Source organism: Canis lupus, chromosome 36, assembly GCF_048164855.1.
Source record: "Canis lupus baileyi chromosome 36, mCanLup2.hap1, whole genome shotgun sequence".
NCBI lineage: Eukaryota > Metazoa > Chordata > Mammalia > Carnivora > Canidae > Canis > Canis lupus.
In genome coordinates this window covers 19,318,417-19,337,754 of record NC_132873.1, presented here as the reverse complement: position 1 = coordinate 19,337,754, position 19,338 = coordinate 19,318,417, and the positions used below count along the sequence as shown (strand labels likewise).

Here is a 19,338-nt window from a genome sequence, read left to right as displayed (position 1 = left end):
CATGAATATCATAGATATTATGATAGGCTACTATTGATCTCTGACTATTTGTCAGAAGTGGGATCATCTGCTTTCAGACTGGGGTTGAGTATTAGTAACTGAAACCATGGAAAGCAAAACCATGGATAAAGGGAGTGGTTGTATCAACATTTCTTGGGGAAAACAAAAAACACCTCCTCAAATCCCACCTTAAAAATGACTTTTAGTTTCATAATACTATTTTATCCCTCAATATGTGTTTATAATGCATATACATTTTTATATTGTTGCAGTTGTAACGGATGCATTTTATTTTTTCCATTTTATTTATTTATTTTTTTTTTTTTTTTAAATTTTTTTTAAATTTTTATTTATTTATGATAGTCACACACAGATAGAGAGAGAGAGAGGCAGAGACACAGGCAGAGGGAGAAGCAGGCTCCATGCACCGGGAGCCCGACGTGGGATTCGATCCTGGGTCTCCAGGATCGCGCCCTGGGCCAAAGGCAGGCGCCAAACCGCTGCGCCACCCAGGGATCCCTATTTATTTATTTTTAAAAAATATTTTATTTATTTATTCATGAGAGGCAGAGACACAGGCAGAAGGAGAAGCAGGCCCCATGCAGGGAACCCGATGTGGGACTCGATCCGGGTCTCCAGGACCACACCCTGGGCTGAAGGCGGTGCTAAATCACTGAGCCACCAGGGCTGCCCTATTTTTTCAATTTTAAAGGAAAGGAATTTATGACTTATAATTATCATTTTAGTGGCTGTATAAGTTCCATTAGATGACATTTTAGAGATTTAGAAAAGGATATGGCTGATTCAGGCAGATAAACTTTTTCTCAGAATCCACCTTCGTTTACCATAACAAGATCACTTTATTTTTTATTTAAGTAGGCACCACACCCGGCATGGAACCCTACACACCATGGGGCCCAACACACCTCAAGGCCAATGTGGGGCTCAAACTCAGGACCCTGAGATCAAGAGTTGAACACTTAATCAACTGAGACATGCAGGCACCCCAATAAGGTCACTTTAAAGAGTTAAGAAAGCAGAAGCAAATGAGCGTCTCAGTAATGCTGTCTCCTGGAGTTTAAATACAGATAAATAAATTTCAATATGAGGCTTTTTCAACCTCACACATAATTTGAATGATATCCTAAGAATGGGGTTAAACCAGAGGGACACATGTTTATTCTGTTGATCTTTGAAATACAAAGACTTACTTCATAGATAAACTGGGAAACTGAAGGCCAATATATCACCTTGAATGCAAATTATTCTGAATCTTCAGCAACAGATCATGAAGTCAAGGGCAAGAGTAAATGATGCTTTTATGCATTGACATTAAATCTTAAAAACAGGGGCGTCTGGCTGGCTCAGTCGGTAGAGTATGTGACTCTTGATCTCAAGATTGTGAGTTCAAGCCCTGCACTGGGTGTGGATCCTACTTTAAAAAAAATCTTAAAAACAGACTGAAGAATTCTAAGGTATCCAAGAAACTTACACACATATATGTATATATGTATAAATATAGCTTTCTTTGATGATTTCACACCTTCAAAATTCTCTTTACAAGCCATCACAAACATCCTTTAGTACAAAAGGGCTGAAATGGTTAACACCTGCTTCAGTTCAAGTGCTTTCATTTGTTTAAAGTTGACTCCTAGACTGATGAGTGAGATAAACTGAAAAAGAAGCATTTTCTGGAAATGTGGAGTTTTTTTTCTACAGGAAACATGACAAAAGCAGAAAGTGAACTCATGATTGAGCCAAGGACACTTTAACTCTTTGATCTAGTGAAACTAGGTGTTGAAATCAATTATTTTTTTTTAAGATTTTATTTATTTATTCATAATAGTCACAGAGAGAGAGAGGGGGGCAGAGACACAGGCAGAGAGAGAAGCAGGCTCCATGCATCGGAAGCCCGACGTGGGATTCGATCCCGGGTCTCCAGGATCGCGCCCTGGGCCAAAGGCAGGCGCCAAACCGCTGCGCCACCCAGGGATCCCTAGGTGTTGAAATCAGTACATTAGCTCAGAAAAGTTAAAAGTCTTTTTCCACTGACATATAGCTCTTTAGTTTGGTGACGTCAAAAGTAATTAATCAGGCACGCCTGAAATAACATAACATTGTGTATCAACTATGCTCAAAAAGTTTTTAATTAAAAAAAAAAGAAAAAGAAATAAAAGCACTGAATGGAGGGATGAATTAAAAGGGTGGGCAAAATATAATAATCTTGAACTCATCAGGAAAAGAAAACATCAGGAAGCCCCAAACATGAGGGGCTCAGTTTAGTTCAGTAAGTATGTACTGAGCTCCTACATTGTGCAGGACAAAAGTGTCAACTATAGTGACCATGACATCTTTATTTAAAGGCTTGTCTTCTCTCTTACTCATTGTTTTAAGATGGGACTTCACCACCTGCCTGGATCTCATTGGCAGTTTCCCATGTGTTCTGTCTCATGCGCAGCTGTTTTTTTGTCTTAGGAGAGGTTGTTGGGATATCAGATGTCTCCAGAGCACCAACCAACTTAAGGTAGTTGGTTCATGGGCTAAGGTGTTGGGGTGGTTCTTCTGGTGGGGGAGAGAAGGAGTGGGTGATAATGAGACGTGTGGGCCTCTCAATTACATGGAGACTCTGGAATTAACTGAGTATCTTCTACGTGCCATATTCTCATTTAATTCTTGGTTAATAATCATGATCGTATGAAGGAGATGGCTCTGCATTTTACAGATAAGGAGACTGGCTTAGTGATCTATCTATCTAAGGTTACAGAGTAAGTAGTGGGTCTGGGATCTCAATCTCTTCTCCAGGTCTTCAAAGGCTTTCTTCCACAGTGCACAGGGTCCCAGGAGAATTTCAGGTCCAGAGAGAATCATACTGTGCCCTCCACTCTTACATTTTTACAAGACAAAGGATCTAGAATGGACATCTAAAGAACTAGTAAAAAGAGGTCATGGGTCAGCAAGCAATTCGTAGCCTGAAAAGTCAGTATGTGGTGTCTGGGTCTACCTCTCCTTGTTGTTGGTCTTGATGAGGAGCTCCTGAGATTAAGACCTACCGTTACTGCCGGTCTTCTTAAGTTCTTGCCCATACTACAAAGACTTGTTTCCTTCATTAGACAAAACTAGTCATGGCTAGTCCAGTTCTGTCCCAAATAACGATGCCGAACATCAAATAAATCCCTTTGCGGACTACGGCACTTTCCGAACCTGTAGCACACATCTTTCCAAGGTATCGAGCAACGGTGAAGTTGCTGACTGGAATAAAATTCTCGATTCCTTGCGATGTAGGAAGGTGGCGACAGCATTTGGTTTAACTGGACTTCCTGGACACAATCTGAAAAAAAAAAAAAAAAAAAAAACCAACAACAAAAAAACCCCCACATCCTAACCAGCAAAATTTTAATCTCCCTGAGGTTTAGCTCGAGGAGATTTAAACAAACAAAAAGAAGCCGAGGTGTAAAATGCCCATAAAAGATCAGTTAAATTTCCCCTCCGAGCTCGGTCCAAACGTTGACGGAATTAGGACAGAACAAAAAGAGATGCGCTTACACGTCCTCGGCGCGGAGATACTGAGGTAAGGAGAGGAGTTCTGAGGGCGAGACTTCGGACGTCCTTGGGGACCGCTCCCGTCCGGGACCTTCTCTTTGGCAACACTCCAGAGTCCGAGGCCCCAGGGCTCCCCCCTGCGGGAAGGGGAAGACTCGCGTGGCCAGGGCGCGCACGCGTACATTCACGTGTACACACACACACGCCCGCGCGCGCGCACACTCTACACACACGCACGGCCTGTTCCCTCCGCTCCCCCTTCCCCGGGGGGCGGGGCCTCTTTCTCTTTAAAGAGCAGACGGCCTCGGCGCAAACCCAGGCTCTCTAAGGCCCCGGGGGCCCGGACCCGAGCCGCGGGCAGCCAATGAGCGCGGCGGAGCGGCTCGAGCGCGGCTGACGCGGCACCAATGGGCGCCCGCGGGGGGCGGGGACAGCGGAGGAGACACTATTGTTGATGAGGAGGAGCGGCGGCGGCGGCGGCTGCACCACCACCACCTCGTTGCTGCCGGCCGCGGCCCGGGCGCCCCCTGCTCCCCGGATTCCGGCTTCGTCACCCCGTCGCGGGGACCTTCCCTCCGGCCTCGAGAAGCCGAACCCTGCAGCCCAACAACAACAAGCCCCCCCCGTCTCGCCCCGTCACCAGGGAGGGGGGGACCATGTCCCAGCGGGTGAGGCGCAATGGGTCCCCCACGCCGGCCGGCTCCCTCGGGGGCGGTGCGGTCGCCACGGCCGGGGGAGCCGGGAGCCGCCTGCAACCCATGAGGGCGACGGTTCCGTTCCAGCTGAAGCAGCAGCAGCAACATGGCAGCCCCACGCGGAGCAACGGCGGCGGCGGCGGCAACAACGGCGGCTGCTGTGGTGGCGCCTCAGGCCCCTCAGGCGGCGGCGGCGGCGGCGGCGGCGGCGGCGGGGGCGGCGGGGGCCCGCGCACCGCCTCGCGCAGCACGAGCCCCACGCGCGGCGGCGGGAGTGCGGCCGCGCGCACCAGCCCCACAGTGGCCACGCAGACGGGCGCGTCCGCGACGTCCACGCGAGGCACCAGCCCCACGCGCGGCGCCGCGCCCGGGGCTCGCGGGAGCCCCCCGCGGCCACAGCCCCCGCCGCCGCTGCTGGGCACCGTGTCGTCGCCTTGCTCGTCGCCCACCCACCTGTGGACTGGCGAGGTGAGCGCGGCCCCACCCCCAGCCCGCGTCCGGCACCGGAGACGGTCCCCGGAGCAGAACCGTAGCTCCCCGGAGAGGAGGAGCCCAAGCGCCCCGGTTTGCAAAGCAGGTACGTGCCGGGGACCGCGCGGCGAGGGGAAGGCGGCGGGAAGGGGTCCTGGGCGCGCGCGGCTTTCGCGCGGGGACTGCGGCGCTACCGCGGAGCGGGGCGGCCGGGGGGCGGGGCCGGGGCGGGGCCGGGGGCGGGGCGGGCCCGCCCTCCACACACCTCGCTCCTTGGGCGTCTTATTCATGGCTCTACCGACCTTGCTCCGGTCCCGCATCGGGCAGGTGCAGCCGCTAACCTGGTGGCTGTGCCGAGACGTGTTAATGATGAACCTGGGATTCTGGTCACACGCTGGTTCCTGCTTACCCTGCCTTGGGAGTGAGGCTAGGCGTGGTTTGTCACTTGGGTAATGTTAGTATAGCACATGTCTGCTGCTAAGTATTTCTTTTTCTCAAAACAGTTTCAGATTGTAAAGACTGAATTCATTAGCATAGCAGATTTGGATTCCTGTAGAGACGTGAGGCTGGGAGCCTTTAGCATTTCCTAAGACTTGGTAAAAGTGGGTAGCAGGAAAGAAGTAAGTTACAGAAGATTCCTTTAGAAGGGTTATGGGCTTCCTCCTAGAGTCCGGATGTATTTCTGATATACAGATGTTGTTTAGATGTAAAACCATTGATTTGTTTTATTAAAAAACGAATCTAACATTTATCCCTTTGTTATTATTTTAGGGATCCCTCAAAAAACCCTGTTGTTTTTCTATGTATTTGGGAGCTTTCTTGGAAAAGGTTCTGAATGAAGCTGTTGGGTTCCACTGGAGTCATTCATAAAGAGTAACTCAGAAAGAAATTCACATTGTGAAAGTGGAGAGATAAGATTTGTCATCGAATTGCCTTCGTATTAGAATATAGTGAGAAAAAGAAATAGGTGGTTTTTAGCTTATGCAGTTATACTACCTTTATTCTTCCCTAGAGAATTTCTTTAGACTCGGGCAGAATTACTGGAAATTTCAGGAGACCTAACACAGTACATCTCAACCAAATAAGAGATTAAGTAGTTTTAAGGGTCCCTTCAGAAATGCAGGGAATGGGATGAATCTTTCTTACTATTTTATCAAAGATTTTAGACAATGGATACGTTTGGAGAGATCGCTCTGAAAAATGATCAATAGTGTTTTCTAATTAGAAAAAGAATACTGTTTTAAACCTTTTGAAAATGCAGGGTTTTTTTTTTTTTTGACTTTTACATTGTTAAAAGTACTAGAATCCTCCTCTCCTTCAAGTAAATAGTTGTCACTTTACTAAATTCCTACCGTGTGGTTGGTGATTTACCTACAAGATCTCATTTTAACTCTCATGATAGGTTTTGGAGAGGTTAAGTAACAAGTGGTAAAGTCGAATTTGAATTCTGCTGGATGGTACTCCAAAACCGTGTCTTTTATATCAAGGAGGTAGCCTCATGATGTATAAGAGAGAATCTGGATATATATGATGCAGCAAAATTACACATGCTTAGGTTTTGAAGCAAGTCTTAGATGTATTGGTGAACAGAATTACTTCAATTTGCCCTCTATCTTCTGGAGCTGGCACAGTGTGGAAAGTGGAAGCAGAGCAGCAACCTGAGGAGAGTCTGGTTAAATTAAGTATTGGTAAAAAGTGGAAGAAGATGTTCTTCTGCTTTTTAGGACCCTGTTTTGCAGGATGTGCCCACTGTTCATATGTCCCAAAGCTGCCATGTCTCAGATCTGCCTTCCAGTCATAAAAGTAACCCTTCTCAAAAGCTTCCCACCATCTCCCCACCAATACCAGAACAAAACAACCAAAACCCCCCCCAGAAAATAAAAACTTTTTCCTCCGGTGCAGCACTCTCAACTAGATGTTGAAAGGAATAATGTTCATCATTAAGTCATACTGAAGTGAATGTCCGATAGCTTCCTTCTTGGAATGTCTGGTTTCATTCTAGTGAACTTTCATGCAGAGTAGGACTTTCAGATTTCAGATTTCACGTCTTTATAACACAAACACAAACACAAAATTTGCTGTTTTCTTCAGACTAAATCTGGAGGGAGAGAAAGGGAAAAAGAATCTCTTTAATCATTGAGACTCCCTTTTTGCTTTGAGGGAAATTTTCTCCAATTTCCAGCCTCTGTGAAATGTGAAATCCTTACTGATAGAGGAGAAGGGCCTCTACTTCTGTAAACCTCATATGACTCAAATTCCAGGGATCATCTAGATAAGGCTGCCATCTTCAAGGTCTCTGTCACATGAATTGGATGCCCTAACCTTTATTAGGGAACCCAGTATCTGGAAGCCTCAGAGTTGGAGGGCTCAGAATCTTCAGGGGCATCTTACTCTGCTAGACTCTTACCCAGTTGCTTTATTCCTCTAGGGTCAGAGATAATCATTGGTTAATCCAGAGCTTCCTTCTTTTCACTACAAGAAGGTAACCCAGGCATCTAGCCCTGACACATTTTAAACTTCTCACCTTCAGCGCCTGCCATCTCCATGGCAAAGTGGTTTGCCATTAGGAACTGAGATGTGCATAGAGAGGGTAACTAGGCAACAGTGTTAACTGCAGATAAAATAGGGAAGAAGGTGAGGTTTGTTTTTGTGCTTTCCCCTCCTTTTGTCTTTTTTTTTTTCCCCTCCTTTTGTCTTAATAAAATGTCAAATAGCTGTATTACAAATAGAAAGGTGGCATATTAGCATAGGCTTTGGATAGACAGTCTGGGTTTAAATTTGTTTTCTACCACTTAGAAGCCATGTGATATGGGGAAGTGGATAACTTTCTAACCCTTAACCTTTTTATCTGTAAAATAGGTGATCATGTTGATATATACTTCATATGGTGGTAAGGATTAAATGAAAGGAAATGGAAAAATACTCAGCACAGTACCTCAGTATAAAAGTTAGCTATTGTGTGTCACATTAGTTTTGCTTCTAGTTCTAATGGATGTAACATAAATTGCCAACATAGGCTTAGTTTTCATGGTTGTATGAAATTTCAAATTGGAGAGAACACTGCCTGTCAGCATCCAGAACTGTAGCTCACCTGTGGTCTGGGTCCCGCCCCCCCCCCCCCCCCCCCCCCGCCGGGTTTATCTGTATCAGAATTACTTAGGGTCCTTGCTAAAAACGCAGGGTTTGAAAGTCCCCCATAACACCCCCTCCTGTGATTTTGCTGTAATCTAAATTTGAAAAGCGGGCACTAGAAGCTCCAAAGGAAAATAGTTTCATTACAGAAAAGAACGCTAGTATAGTATGTATAAAAATTAGTTTTGCAGTGTGGCTCTTACATATGTAGCAAGTTGTGTTTTTACTAATTTTTCCCTTACTTGGTATACATTATGTTATGTGTGAATTTGGTTGTTTATTGGGGTGGGGGAGTGGTAAGAGCAGCAACAAGAGATGGACTTTTCTGGACTAGTAATCGGGAGGTAGGTTACCAGGACTTGATCTCTATGGCATTTGGGTCTTCTGCTTTCTAGTACTCTATGATATACACAGCTTTAAGAATTCAGTGTTTCTCTAACATTTGGAGGATTGATTCTAACTTCATACCTTTGGGGGAATCATTTTGGGTTGTTATGTGTATTTAATAGTTGATGATGAGGCAAAGTGGAACCTTACTCTTAGTTCAACATCTTGGCTGGTAGACTTTACATTTAATTCAGTTTTGTAAGTAGTGATTGAACTACTATGTGTGTTAATAACTGTGCAGTACAAAGATGTAGAAGACACCGGGAACCCCAGAGACTCACAAATCAGCCATGTAAAACATGTACAAAAGTATATAATACGTTGAGCACTCTAGGCTCATAGAAGAGTGAATAATTCTGTAGGGAATGGGTATAGAAGTTCTGCCAGAGGAAGGTGGCTTTAGATTTGGGTTAGAAAAAGAAAAACAGAACTTTATACTTGGATCATAGAGGTGTGGAAATAGGCATGACATATTCAGACTTATGTGTCATAGAGTATAGGATATAGGAGAAAAGGGGGATGGAACAGTAGAAAAGAAAGTAGAAACCTAAGTTTTCAGGAAAGCTTTCAAGATAATGTATGAATTAGAATGTATTCAATGGTTCATGGCTCTGCAGTCAGACTTCTAGGGTTCAAATCTTGGCATTACTGCTTATTTAATTTAAGCAAATTCACTTCACCTTCAAAAAGACTGCTATCGGGGTGCCTAGGTGGCTCAGTCAGTTAAGCATCTGACTCTTGGTTTCAGCTCAGGTCATGATCTCAGAGTTGTGAGATTAAGCCCAGTGTCTGGCTCCATGCTGGGAGTGGAACCTGCTTAAGATTCTCTCACTCCCTTTCCCTCTGATCCTCTCTCCCCTCCCTCTCCAAAAAAGGGGGGAATACTAATAGTGTTTATAGTAGAGGATTATTAGAAGGATAAACTCCTTTTAATCTCTGTGGTAATAGAAATCTCTCAGTATTAGCTATTTTCATATCATCTTTATCATCCTCGTGATCTGAGGGTTTAGACATTTGAGGTAATTTGTTAGTGGTAGTAGCATTTATATTCTTAAGATGTGTAGAGTTCATAGTTACTTAGATGAGTAGAACATGAATTTGAGATGAGAGAGACTTTAGGATAGTAACTAAGGCATCGAGCATGTGAACATGTGAATTTAGGAGCAGTGGAAATGGGGATGGCAGGATAAAAGAGAGTGAGGAGGCTTTGATTTGGTAACCTGATAGAATAGAGATTGATAAAGAGGCAGTTGAGAATGATTGGTTGGTTGGTGGTACTAATTGTGATAAGCAGCACCATAGGGAATGCAAGTTTGTGAAAAGAAAATGAACAAAGTTTTAGACGTGCTTAGTTTGTGCTCTGAGGAAATCCAGGCAATTTCCTAGACTGTGGAAAATACAGTTTTAGAATTCAGGATGCAGTTTGATTTAGGGACAAAAAATTGGGACTCATTGATTTCAGTTCAGTAAACATTCAATTAATATGTTCTTCATGCTAGGCATTTGCATGTGGGCAATACTTGAAATGATCAGAATGGATAAGATGATGGGGAGAATGCTGGGATAGAACTCTGGGAGAAAATCAAGCATTTTAAGGGTAGAAAAAAAAAAGCCAGTGACGAAACCTGAGAATATGGAAGAAGGAGAAATAGTAGAATAGTGTTGAGGAAGCCACAAGAAAGATTGGATTTCAAGGAGGGGATGATAAAGATTTTCAAATTCTGTGAAGAGAACAAGTAGGCTGACCCTGGAGAATAGACTTTTGAATTTGGCATTTGGGTCAGTTGATGATCTCTGAAAGACAGTAGTTTGTGGGGAACAGAAATTGGACTAAAGTAGTAGGTGAGGACGTAGAGGTAATAGAAATTACTTTTAAGGAGTACAAATTACTCTTATGTCACTGAAAGGAAGGAAAGTGACAAAACAGGATGAAAAGTCGAGCTAAGGTTCCTTTATTTATAGAATGGAGAAAACTTAAGCAAGTTTTTTAGATATGGGGAAAGGATTCAGAGGAGAATGAGACCACAGGTATAAGAGAAAATGGAAATAGTAGATGGGGCAAGGTCATGGAAAATGTGAGTGGCAGTGGGATCTGACACATGGAGAGTCTGGAAATCTCAGAAACGACTAAGGACGCTTCTTTCTCCAAGGATGAGACGGTAGTAAGGGTGGGTTAAGATGATACATAATTTAGCAAGAGAAGGGAAGGAAGCAGTAGAAAGGAAGGAAGTTGAGAAAGTCAGCTACTTCTATCTCCAAACTACACGCTCTGGTTTCTCTTCAGATCGCATAAATCTTTCGCCTTTTACTATCTCCAAACTACTTTAAAAAAATAGCATATTTGTCTTAAATACTATATTTTTATTTTTATTTTTTTAAAGATATATTTTTTAAAGATTTTATTTATTTATTCATGAGAGACAGAGAGAGGCAGAGACACAGGCAGAGGGAGAAGCAGGCTCCGTACGTACGGAGAGCCTGATGTGGGACTTGATCCCAGGACTCCAGGATCATGCCGTGGGCCGAAGGCAGGCGCTAAACCGCTGAGCCACCCAGGGATCCCCAAATACTATATTTTTAAATTTAAATTTTGTTTTTATCAAAGTACATTTATGTAATTAAAAATATCAGCACTGGGGTACCTGGCCTGCTCAGTCAGTGGAGCGTGTGACTCGGGGTTGTGAGTTCAAGCCCCATGTTAGGTGTAGGGATTACTTTAAAAACCTTTCAAAAATCCGATAACACTGATCTTATAATCAAATAAAGTGTTTTCCTGATATATCTCTCTTCTGTCTTGTGACTCTAGAGACAGTCACTTTCAATACTTAGTGCTCTTTATTTATGGGGAAATTTTTTCTGTCATTTCTCCTTTCTGTTCTCTTTGTTGTATCTTTTTGGAATCCCTGCTCTGTGGGACCTCTTGAATTAAACTAATACTTTTCTTATTTCTGTCTTAGTTTACATCTTTGTTCTTCTTTCTAGCAGATTTATTTTATTCTCTTTCCTTTCAATTGATTTTTAAATCTTGGTCATCATATTTTCATTTTTCTTTTTCTTTTTTTTAAAATTTTTTATTTATTTATGATAGTCACAGAGAGAGAGAGAGAGAGAGAGAGGCAGACACACAGGCAGAGGGAGAAGCAGGCTCCATGCACCGGGAGCCCGACATGGGATTCGATCCCAGGTCTCCAGGATCACACCCTGGGCCAAAGGCAGGCGCCAAACTGCTGCGCCACCCAGGGATCCCTATTTTCATTTTTCAAGAGAATTTACTTTGCTCTGATTGTCAATGTCTTCTAAAAATGTTTATAAAAGGTATAAATATCCTCAAAATTGTTTTTTAGCCCTCTGCATTATCTTCAGAGCTCTTTTTGTCTTGAGCTTTGTCTGTCATGTTGAAAATTGTCATTAGTTTTCTGTTAATATTTAAATAAGGGGGAATCCCTGGGTGGCGCAGCGGTTTGGCGCCTGCCTTTGGCCCAGGGCGTGATCCTGGAGACCCAGGATCGAATCCCACGTCGGGCTCCCGGTGCATGGAGCCTGCTTCTCCCTCTGCGTATGTCTCTGCCTCTCTCTCTCTCTCTCTCTGTGTGTGACTATCGTAAATAAATAAAAATTAAAAAAAATTTAAATAAGACCCAAAAATTTGTCTGGCTATTCGTCTGGCTAAGTCACTGATGGCAGACTAGAGGATCTTACAGGAGAATAATGACAAAAGGATTCTCTAATGCAGAGTTTTTTCCTGCCAGGTTTCCCAGGGAAGAGTCTTACAGTATCATGCCTGAGGATATGTCTGGTGTCTTTAAGTCCAGAGCCTGCCTAGTTAATCTCTCTAGACCAGTTTTCCCCAGTCTTTTTGCTCTGGAGGTAATTTCTGTTTCTCAAGGAACCCCTGCTTTCAAGATCAATAAGCTAAGATATGATGGTATGGTGGTAATTAATGTTCTTTTGAGTACAGACTGATTTCTCTGTGGATCTATTTGACCAGTGAGTTACAAGCTTATTTATTTTGTATAATTTTCCCCTCTGCCTCTTGGGGGGAAAACATGGTTTAGCTTACCTTTCTTGAAATCAACCTTCCTTCCTTCCTCTTTCTCTCCTGCTTTCTTTCTTTTTCCTCCCTATTTCTTCCTTTTTTTCCTCTCCCTGTTTCTTCATTCCTTTCTTTCCATTCTTTCCTTTCATTTTTTTCCTCCACTCTCCCCTCCTCTCTTTTCTCCCTTCTTCCCTATCCCCCCTCTCTTTCTTTCAAGCTCCATGCCCCATGTGGGGCTCGATCTCATGACCTGGAAATCAAGAGTTACATGCTCTACTGACAGCCTGCCAGGCGCCCCAGTCTCTTTTCTTTTCGTATATATTTTTAAGATTTCTAAGCCAATTTCAGTACATTTTGCTTAAATAATTGGTTTAAACCAAATGAGATTTATTTTTTCTAAAGGTAGACTCAATAGATTTAATTTATTTTTATTTCTTTTTAAAGATTTTATTTATTTATTCATGAGAGACACAGAGAGAGAGAGAGAGAGAGAGAGAGGCAGAGACACAGGCAGAGGGAGAAGCAGGCTCCCTGCAAGGAGCCCCATATGGGATTCGATCACGGATCCTGGGATCACACCCTGAGCTGCAGGCAGACACCTGACTGCTGAGCCACCCAGGTGTCCCTCAAAAGATTTAATTTAAATAAAATTAGTAAAGTTAGTTTTTTACAATATGAAAATTTATTGACAAAGTTGTATAATAAAGCTACAGAAACCATAAGCCAAGATAATATGAAAAAAAATTTAGCCTGAGACAGTTTGTGTAATAGTTAGAAAAAATTCTTTCTGTAACATGATCTGTCTCAGACGTAAGTCATCAAAATTGTACACTTCTTTTGGTTTCATGATCTCTTTTATAGACTTATACATAAAAAGTGATTGTTTCAAAATTTTAAAAATTATCTCTTTAAGGCAATACATGTACTTGAGTGTTTTTATTTTGTTGTATGAATAATTCTGGGTTGGACTTGAAATGAACACACCCACATTTCAAATGAAACAAAACATTTCTTTCCTTGCTTTATGCTTGTTAAACAAGAAAAAGTTTGTTTATTCATATAAGAAGTTGAAAATGCAGCAAAGTATTCATTGCTTTCCTGTGAATGGCAAGACACTTTCTTTGCACAGAAATCTAGAACTTCTGTTGGGCAGTTCAAAAAATCTTGGATTGAGTTTACCATCAGACTGCAACTAATTTATCACTTCATATATTTGCTCTGAAAACTTGGCTGAAACATCTTTTATGTGGTTGTCGTTTTTCCTGTCTGTTGTCCTTGTGGGTTATACATTCCTATTCCTTCAGTCTTCTTAGAAATATAACAGCCTTTCTATCAAAGGCTTGCGTACAGTGGAGGTGAAATTACCTTTAGTGTATTCCAAAAAAAATGACATGGATTTTTTTAGTTGACCATTCTTTGTAAACTAGTATAAAATTCTTTTGGAAGTAAACTTAAATATTTTGTTTGGAGTTCTTGCTCTTAAAGAGCTGATTTTGTAGTTGTATGTTATAGTTTACCTACCAGCAAGTATTCCTTCCCCTCCTGCAGATAATATATACACATGATAAAAAAGGTTATAAATGGTAAAAGAAAATAGTAAGAGGTCTTCTCTATACTTGTCTTTAAGTTCATTATTCTCAGAGAAATTCAGTTAGCTGTTTTTCTTATATTATTCCAGATTTATTCAATGCATGTACAAATATGTATATATGTGACTAAACTTATAGGTTTATTTACTACACATATTTCATCAGGCTTTTTTTTGAATATTTAGATCATTTCCAATTTTTGCTGTTCTTACTATATTGCTGTTCATATACTATGTTGAATATTTTTGTTTATACTTTGTACTAATGAGTGTGTATCTGTAGGATGAATTCTTAGAAATGAAATTTCTTGTTCAGAGATATGCATTTTTCTGTTGTCAAATGTATTTCAGGGCTTCATATTAGTTCATACTTGACTTCCAGGAGCCTATGTTCTTTTCCCCCATTTTGCTTTGGATTATTATTTTTTTTATGATTCCATTTTATCTTTACTATTAGTTGTATCTCGTTTTACCACGCTGTAAGTGGTTACACTCAAGCAGTGCTGTCCAAAAGAACTTCCTGCAGTGATGGCTATGTTCTGTATCTATGTTGTCTAATATTTCATGTTAGAATCTTCTATTAATATACTTCCATTTCCTGCCTCCCATCCTTTGTGCTCTCATTGTCAAATATTTTGCTTCTCTGTTGTAAATCCTATAATACATTGTTGCTATTTTTACTTTAGATTATCTTTTATAAGCAATTAAAAATAAAAAATCTTTTATATTTACTTATTTTTACTGTCTTCAGCACTTCTAAATTGTGTGAAATAGAGTGGTTGTAGTGTGAATGAAAAAAGGGCTTATTTGAGAAGCAAGTAATTGATGGGACTTGTTAACTGATTGCATTTGAGGGATGAGGGAAATGAGAGCATAATGATGCTGAGATTTTTAACCTATTTGGGTTATTAAGTTAATAATGTTAATGGCAACTGGTTTCTTAAGTGCTACTTTATTCTGTATGCATACAGAATAGACCACAAACTTTTGGAGTAGGGTGCAATAATATTTTTAATAATAGACATTTTGGAAGATAAAGAATAATTTTTTTTCTTTTTTTTACGCATGCCCTTCTAATTTACCATTCTTAAAAATCGTTATTTTACTTGGTGTTATACTGGGATTTACTGAACTCTAGTAGTTTCTGGTAAACACCATTTCACATTAGTTATGTTTTCCCTTTGTGCATGTACTGATATTTCTAAAGATAAGGATAAATGATGTCTGTTTATATTATTTTAGAACTTGAGCTCACTCTGTGCAGAGCTGCTTAAAAGGTATTAAGAAGACATCCCTGGCCTTAATGGATTTTAGAATTGGAGAAGCAACATAGAATTTTATAATATTCAAGATTTAATAGTAAAACAAGGAAACATATAACATTACTAAGAAGAGTAGTATTTAATGGCAAAAGCCTGATAATGGCTATATGGGACTCTATTGTGAGTCACTCTTTATGTACAAGGATTGCCAGGTGATTTGTAGGTAGACCGTCTTCTCCAGAAAGCAGTTGCCATTCATGGTATGCCTAAGAATTCTTGTAATGTCTGCTTCTGGAAATTGATACAGTATCATAGGAATGCACCTGATCTACTTCAGAAATGTTATGTTTTTTTTGTATAGGAAAGGCATAGGACCACAACTTTGGACAGTCTCCCTACCAATTTTTTTTAATACCGTGTGGTCCACTCAATGCTTCTGGTTATAATTAATTTGTTCCTTTCTCCCTTTAGTTGGGGGAATTGGGTTAGGTAGAACTTGCAAGATTTAAATGACATCCAGTAAAAATTTTCTTCAAATGAATGAATGAAAAAAAAAATGAATGAATGGTTGGATTCTTGTCTTTGAAAAAATATTGTGAAGACCCACACCCCATCCTCTATTTGTCTTCTATTTTTCCCTGTTTGTTTGGAAGGCTTGGGTAGCATTGGGTTTTGCCTAGTTTGAGTACTATTTTTTTGTCTTATAAATGAATTTTTTGGATGAAGATTATACTGCTAGCTCACTACTAAGTATAGTATCTTTGAAAATCCTTGGAGTCCTCCTATTGGAAATTCCTTTAATACTCTAAAGTTGCATATTTCTAGTAACAGTTGATTAGATTATTCTGGTCCATCTACACATTCTTGACTGGTACTTTTTAAATTAATAGTTTACTTTTTTTCTAAGGATTTTATTTGTTTGTTAGAGAGGGCGAGCATGCATCAGCAGGCGGAACAACAGAGGGAGAGGGAGAAGCAGGCTTTCCGCTGAGTAGGACCCTGGGATCGTGACTTGTGCCCCCCCTAATAGTATACTTTTAATTTTTTAATTGCTAACTGTGTTTAAAGCTTAGTTGGAGATTATGGAACAGTTTCCCTCTTTGTAAAGCTTTTTAAAATGTCGTGTTAAAAAAATAATAAAAATAAATAAATTAATTAAAATGTCATGTTAAGCTTGGCCCTGGGCCGAAGGCAGGCGCTAAACCGCTGAGCCACCCAGGGATCCCCTGCTGTGTGAATTTTGATAAATAACACAGTTGTATAACCACAACTATGATCAACATACAGAATATTTCTATTACCCATAAATGTTTCTCACACCGTTTAAGCATTCTCCTTTTACCTCTGGGCCATAGCAACCACTGATTTGTTTTTGGTTGCTGTAGTGTTATTCTTTCAGAACATCATATAAATGAGTTACACAGTACTTTGTCTCTTGAGTCTGGTTTCATTTACTTAGCATAATGCAATTGAGATTCATTAATGTTATTGCATGTATCAGTAGTTCATTCCTTTTTATATCTGAGTAGTATTCCATTATACCCCAGTTTGTTTATTCATTTACCAGTTGAAGGATACTTGGGGATTTTCATTCCTGATATTGGGAATTTGTGCCTTCTCCCTCTTTTTTTTTTTCTTTAATATATAGTCAGCCTTAGGTTTATCATTTTTGTAGATCTTGTCAAAGAACCAGTTTTTGGTTTCATTTACAATGTTATTTTTCTGTTTCATTGATTTTTGCTCTTGTCTTTATTATTTTCTTTGTTTTACTTACTTTGGGTTTAATTTGCTCTTTTTCTAGTTGCTTCTCTGATGGAAGCTTAAATTACTCATTTGAGACCTTCTTTTCTTTTCTTTCTTTTTTTTTTTTTTGAGACCTTCTTTTCTAATAGAAGCATTTAATGCACATTTTTCTCTGAGCAGTTGTTTAGCTGCATCCCGTAAAATTTGATTTTTTAAAAATTTTAGTTTTTTATTTATTTTTATACTTCGTGAAATAGTACTGTGTAGAAAGCATCTTTCAACTAACATCTTTCATGAAGAAAGAAGTACTTTCAAATCTGTGTGGAAATATAAGGAAATTGCCATATTCTTAATTCTGTGAACCAACACTATGTAAAAAGTGTCTTTTAAATTTTTTTTATTTAAATTTTAGTTAACACACAGTGAAAGTTTAATATTATATATTTAATATATATATTTCAGTTCAAAATATTTTCTACTTTCCCTGAAACTTTTTTGGCTCATGAGGTAGTTATAAATAGTTTGTTTGAGAATATTCTAGATAACTTTCTTTTATTGTTTTTTAGTTTGAGTCTTTGTCAGAGAACATGTTTCTTATATATAATTTCATTTTTTCTAAGTATATTAAGGTTTGTTTTATGCCCCTGCATATGATCTGCCTTGAAAAATGTTTCATCTGCCTTGACAAATGTGCCCATATGTATTCTTGTATTCTTAGCTGTTGTTGGGAGTGGAATGTTCTATAAATTTAAATTAGGTAAAATAGATTGATAGTAGTTTTTAGCTCTTCTATATTCTTGCAGATTTTCTGTCTACTTGTTTTATCAATTACTAAGAAGTTGAATTCTCCAAATACAATAGTAGGTTTTTCTTCCATTTTTGTTTGCTTTGGCTTCATGTATTTGACACTTTTTTTTTTAATGTGCAGGAATATTTAGCATCATTATGTTTTTTTATATTGACCTTATCATTATGAGTTTTTTTTCTTATCTCTGGTGATTTTCTTTGTTCTGCAATCTACTTTAATGTTTGTGTATGGTCTACTTTTTCCATCTTTCAATATTATTCTATATTTCCATCCTATCTGTATTATATATGGTGGGTTTGTCTTATAGACAGCATATAATTGGGTCTTGTTTTTTAAATAGACTTTATGCCCATTGAGGGACTTGAACTCATGACCCTGAGATCACGGGGGGGTCCCCAGGATCTGGTTATTTTAATTTAGTCTGATGATATCTGTTTTTTAATGTGTTTCGATCATTTACATTTAGTGCAATTATTATGTTTGGCTGTTTTATTATTTGCTCTCTGTTTTCCCTTCTGTTTTTTTTGTGTCACCTTCTCCTCTTACCTATCTTCCTTTGGATTACTTGACTATTGTTTAGTAATCCATTTTAAGTTATATATTGGCTTTTTGGCTATTGGTTTGTATAAATTTTTTTGTTGGTAGCTGAGGGGATTACAATATAGATAACTTTTTATATACTTGAAGTAAAAGGCAGAGATTCTTTAATCAGCTGTGTCTCTTTAGACTCTTCTTTTATGTTATAGTCATGTCATATATATTACATCTTCATACATCAAAAGCCCTATGCAGATCATGTATATAATCTTATGTATGTATCTGCACAGTATACTCTTATAAAATTTTACATGATAATGATTGTTTCAGAAGAAAATAAATGTTCTAATTGATTAAAATTAGATATAGTCAAAAGCAGACTGGGTCTTTATTATAAGCTCTGTATTAAAAGCAATTGAAATGGGAGAAAATTATTTTAGGAAAATAAATGTGAAGATTGGAAAAATAATTTATGTTCTTTAGGAAAATAAATATGAAGATTGGAAAAATAATAAAAAATTAATAAAAAACTAAGTGAACTGACTCAGAGTTCGTATTGGAAAATACCTTGTTTGTAAAAAATTATTGTTACAGTTTTTTAATTGTATATACATTTATTTATTCATGATAGAGAGAGAGAGAGAGAGAGGCAGAGACACAGGCAGAGGGAGAAGCAGGCTCCATGCCAGGAGCCCAACACGGGACTCGATCCCGGGACTCCAGGATCGCGCCCTGGGCCAAAGGCAGGCGCCAAACCACTGCGCCACCCAGGGATCCCTAAATATCTATTATAGATACAGGAATGAAGAAAAGAAAAAGGTCCCTGCTATTGGAAAATATATACTAACAGGGAAAGTACACCATAAAACCAACAAATAGGTTAGGTAGTAACAATAGAAAAAAAAAGTGGGGTGAAGGAGTTAGGGAGCATGAGGTAAGGGGTTGCCACTTTTTAAAAAAGATAGATAGATGGGGCTCCTAGGTGGCTCAGATGGTTAAGGGTCTGCCTTTGGCTCAGGTCATGAACTCAAGAGGCCTGGAATCGAGCCCCAAGTCAGGCTCCTTGCTCAGCAACGAGTCTGCTTCTCCTTCTCCCTCTGTCTCTACTCATGTTCTCTTTCTAATAAATAATAAAATCT

General features: G+C 39.8%; 1 protein-coding gene across 3 annotated transcripts in view; it reads left to right on the top strand.

Moving 5' to 3' along the window:
- The first annotated feature begins 4,045 nt into the window (after positions 1-4,045).
- The window catches only part of FAM117B (family with sequence similarity 117 member B), an 84,972-nt gene continuing 69,679 nt past the window's right edge, over positions 4,046-19,338 (top strand). For all 3 annotated transcript variants that reach the window (XM_072813435.1, XM_072813434.1, XM_072813433.1), the window contains exon 1: positions 4,046-4,812. In XM_072813435.1, coding sequence (XP_072669536.1) covers positions 4,197-4,812 — 616 coding nt within the window. In that variant the 5' untranslated portion in view covers positions 4,046-4,196. The remainder of the gene's footprint in view (positions 4,813-19,338) is intronic.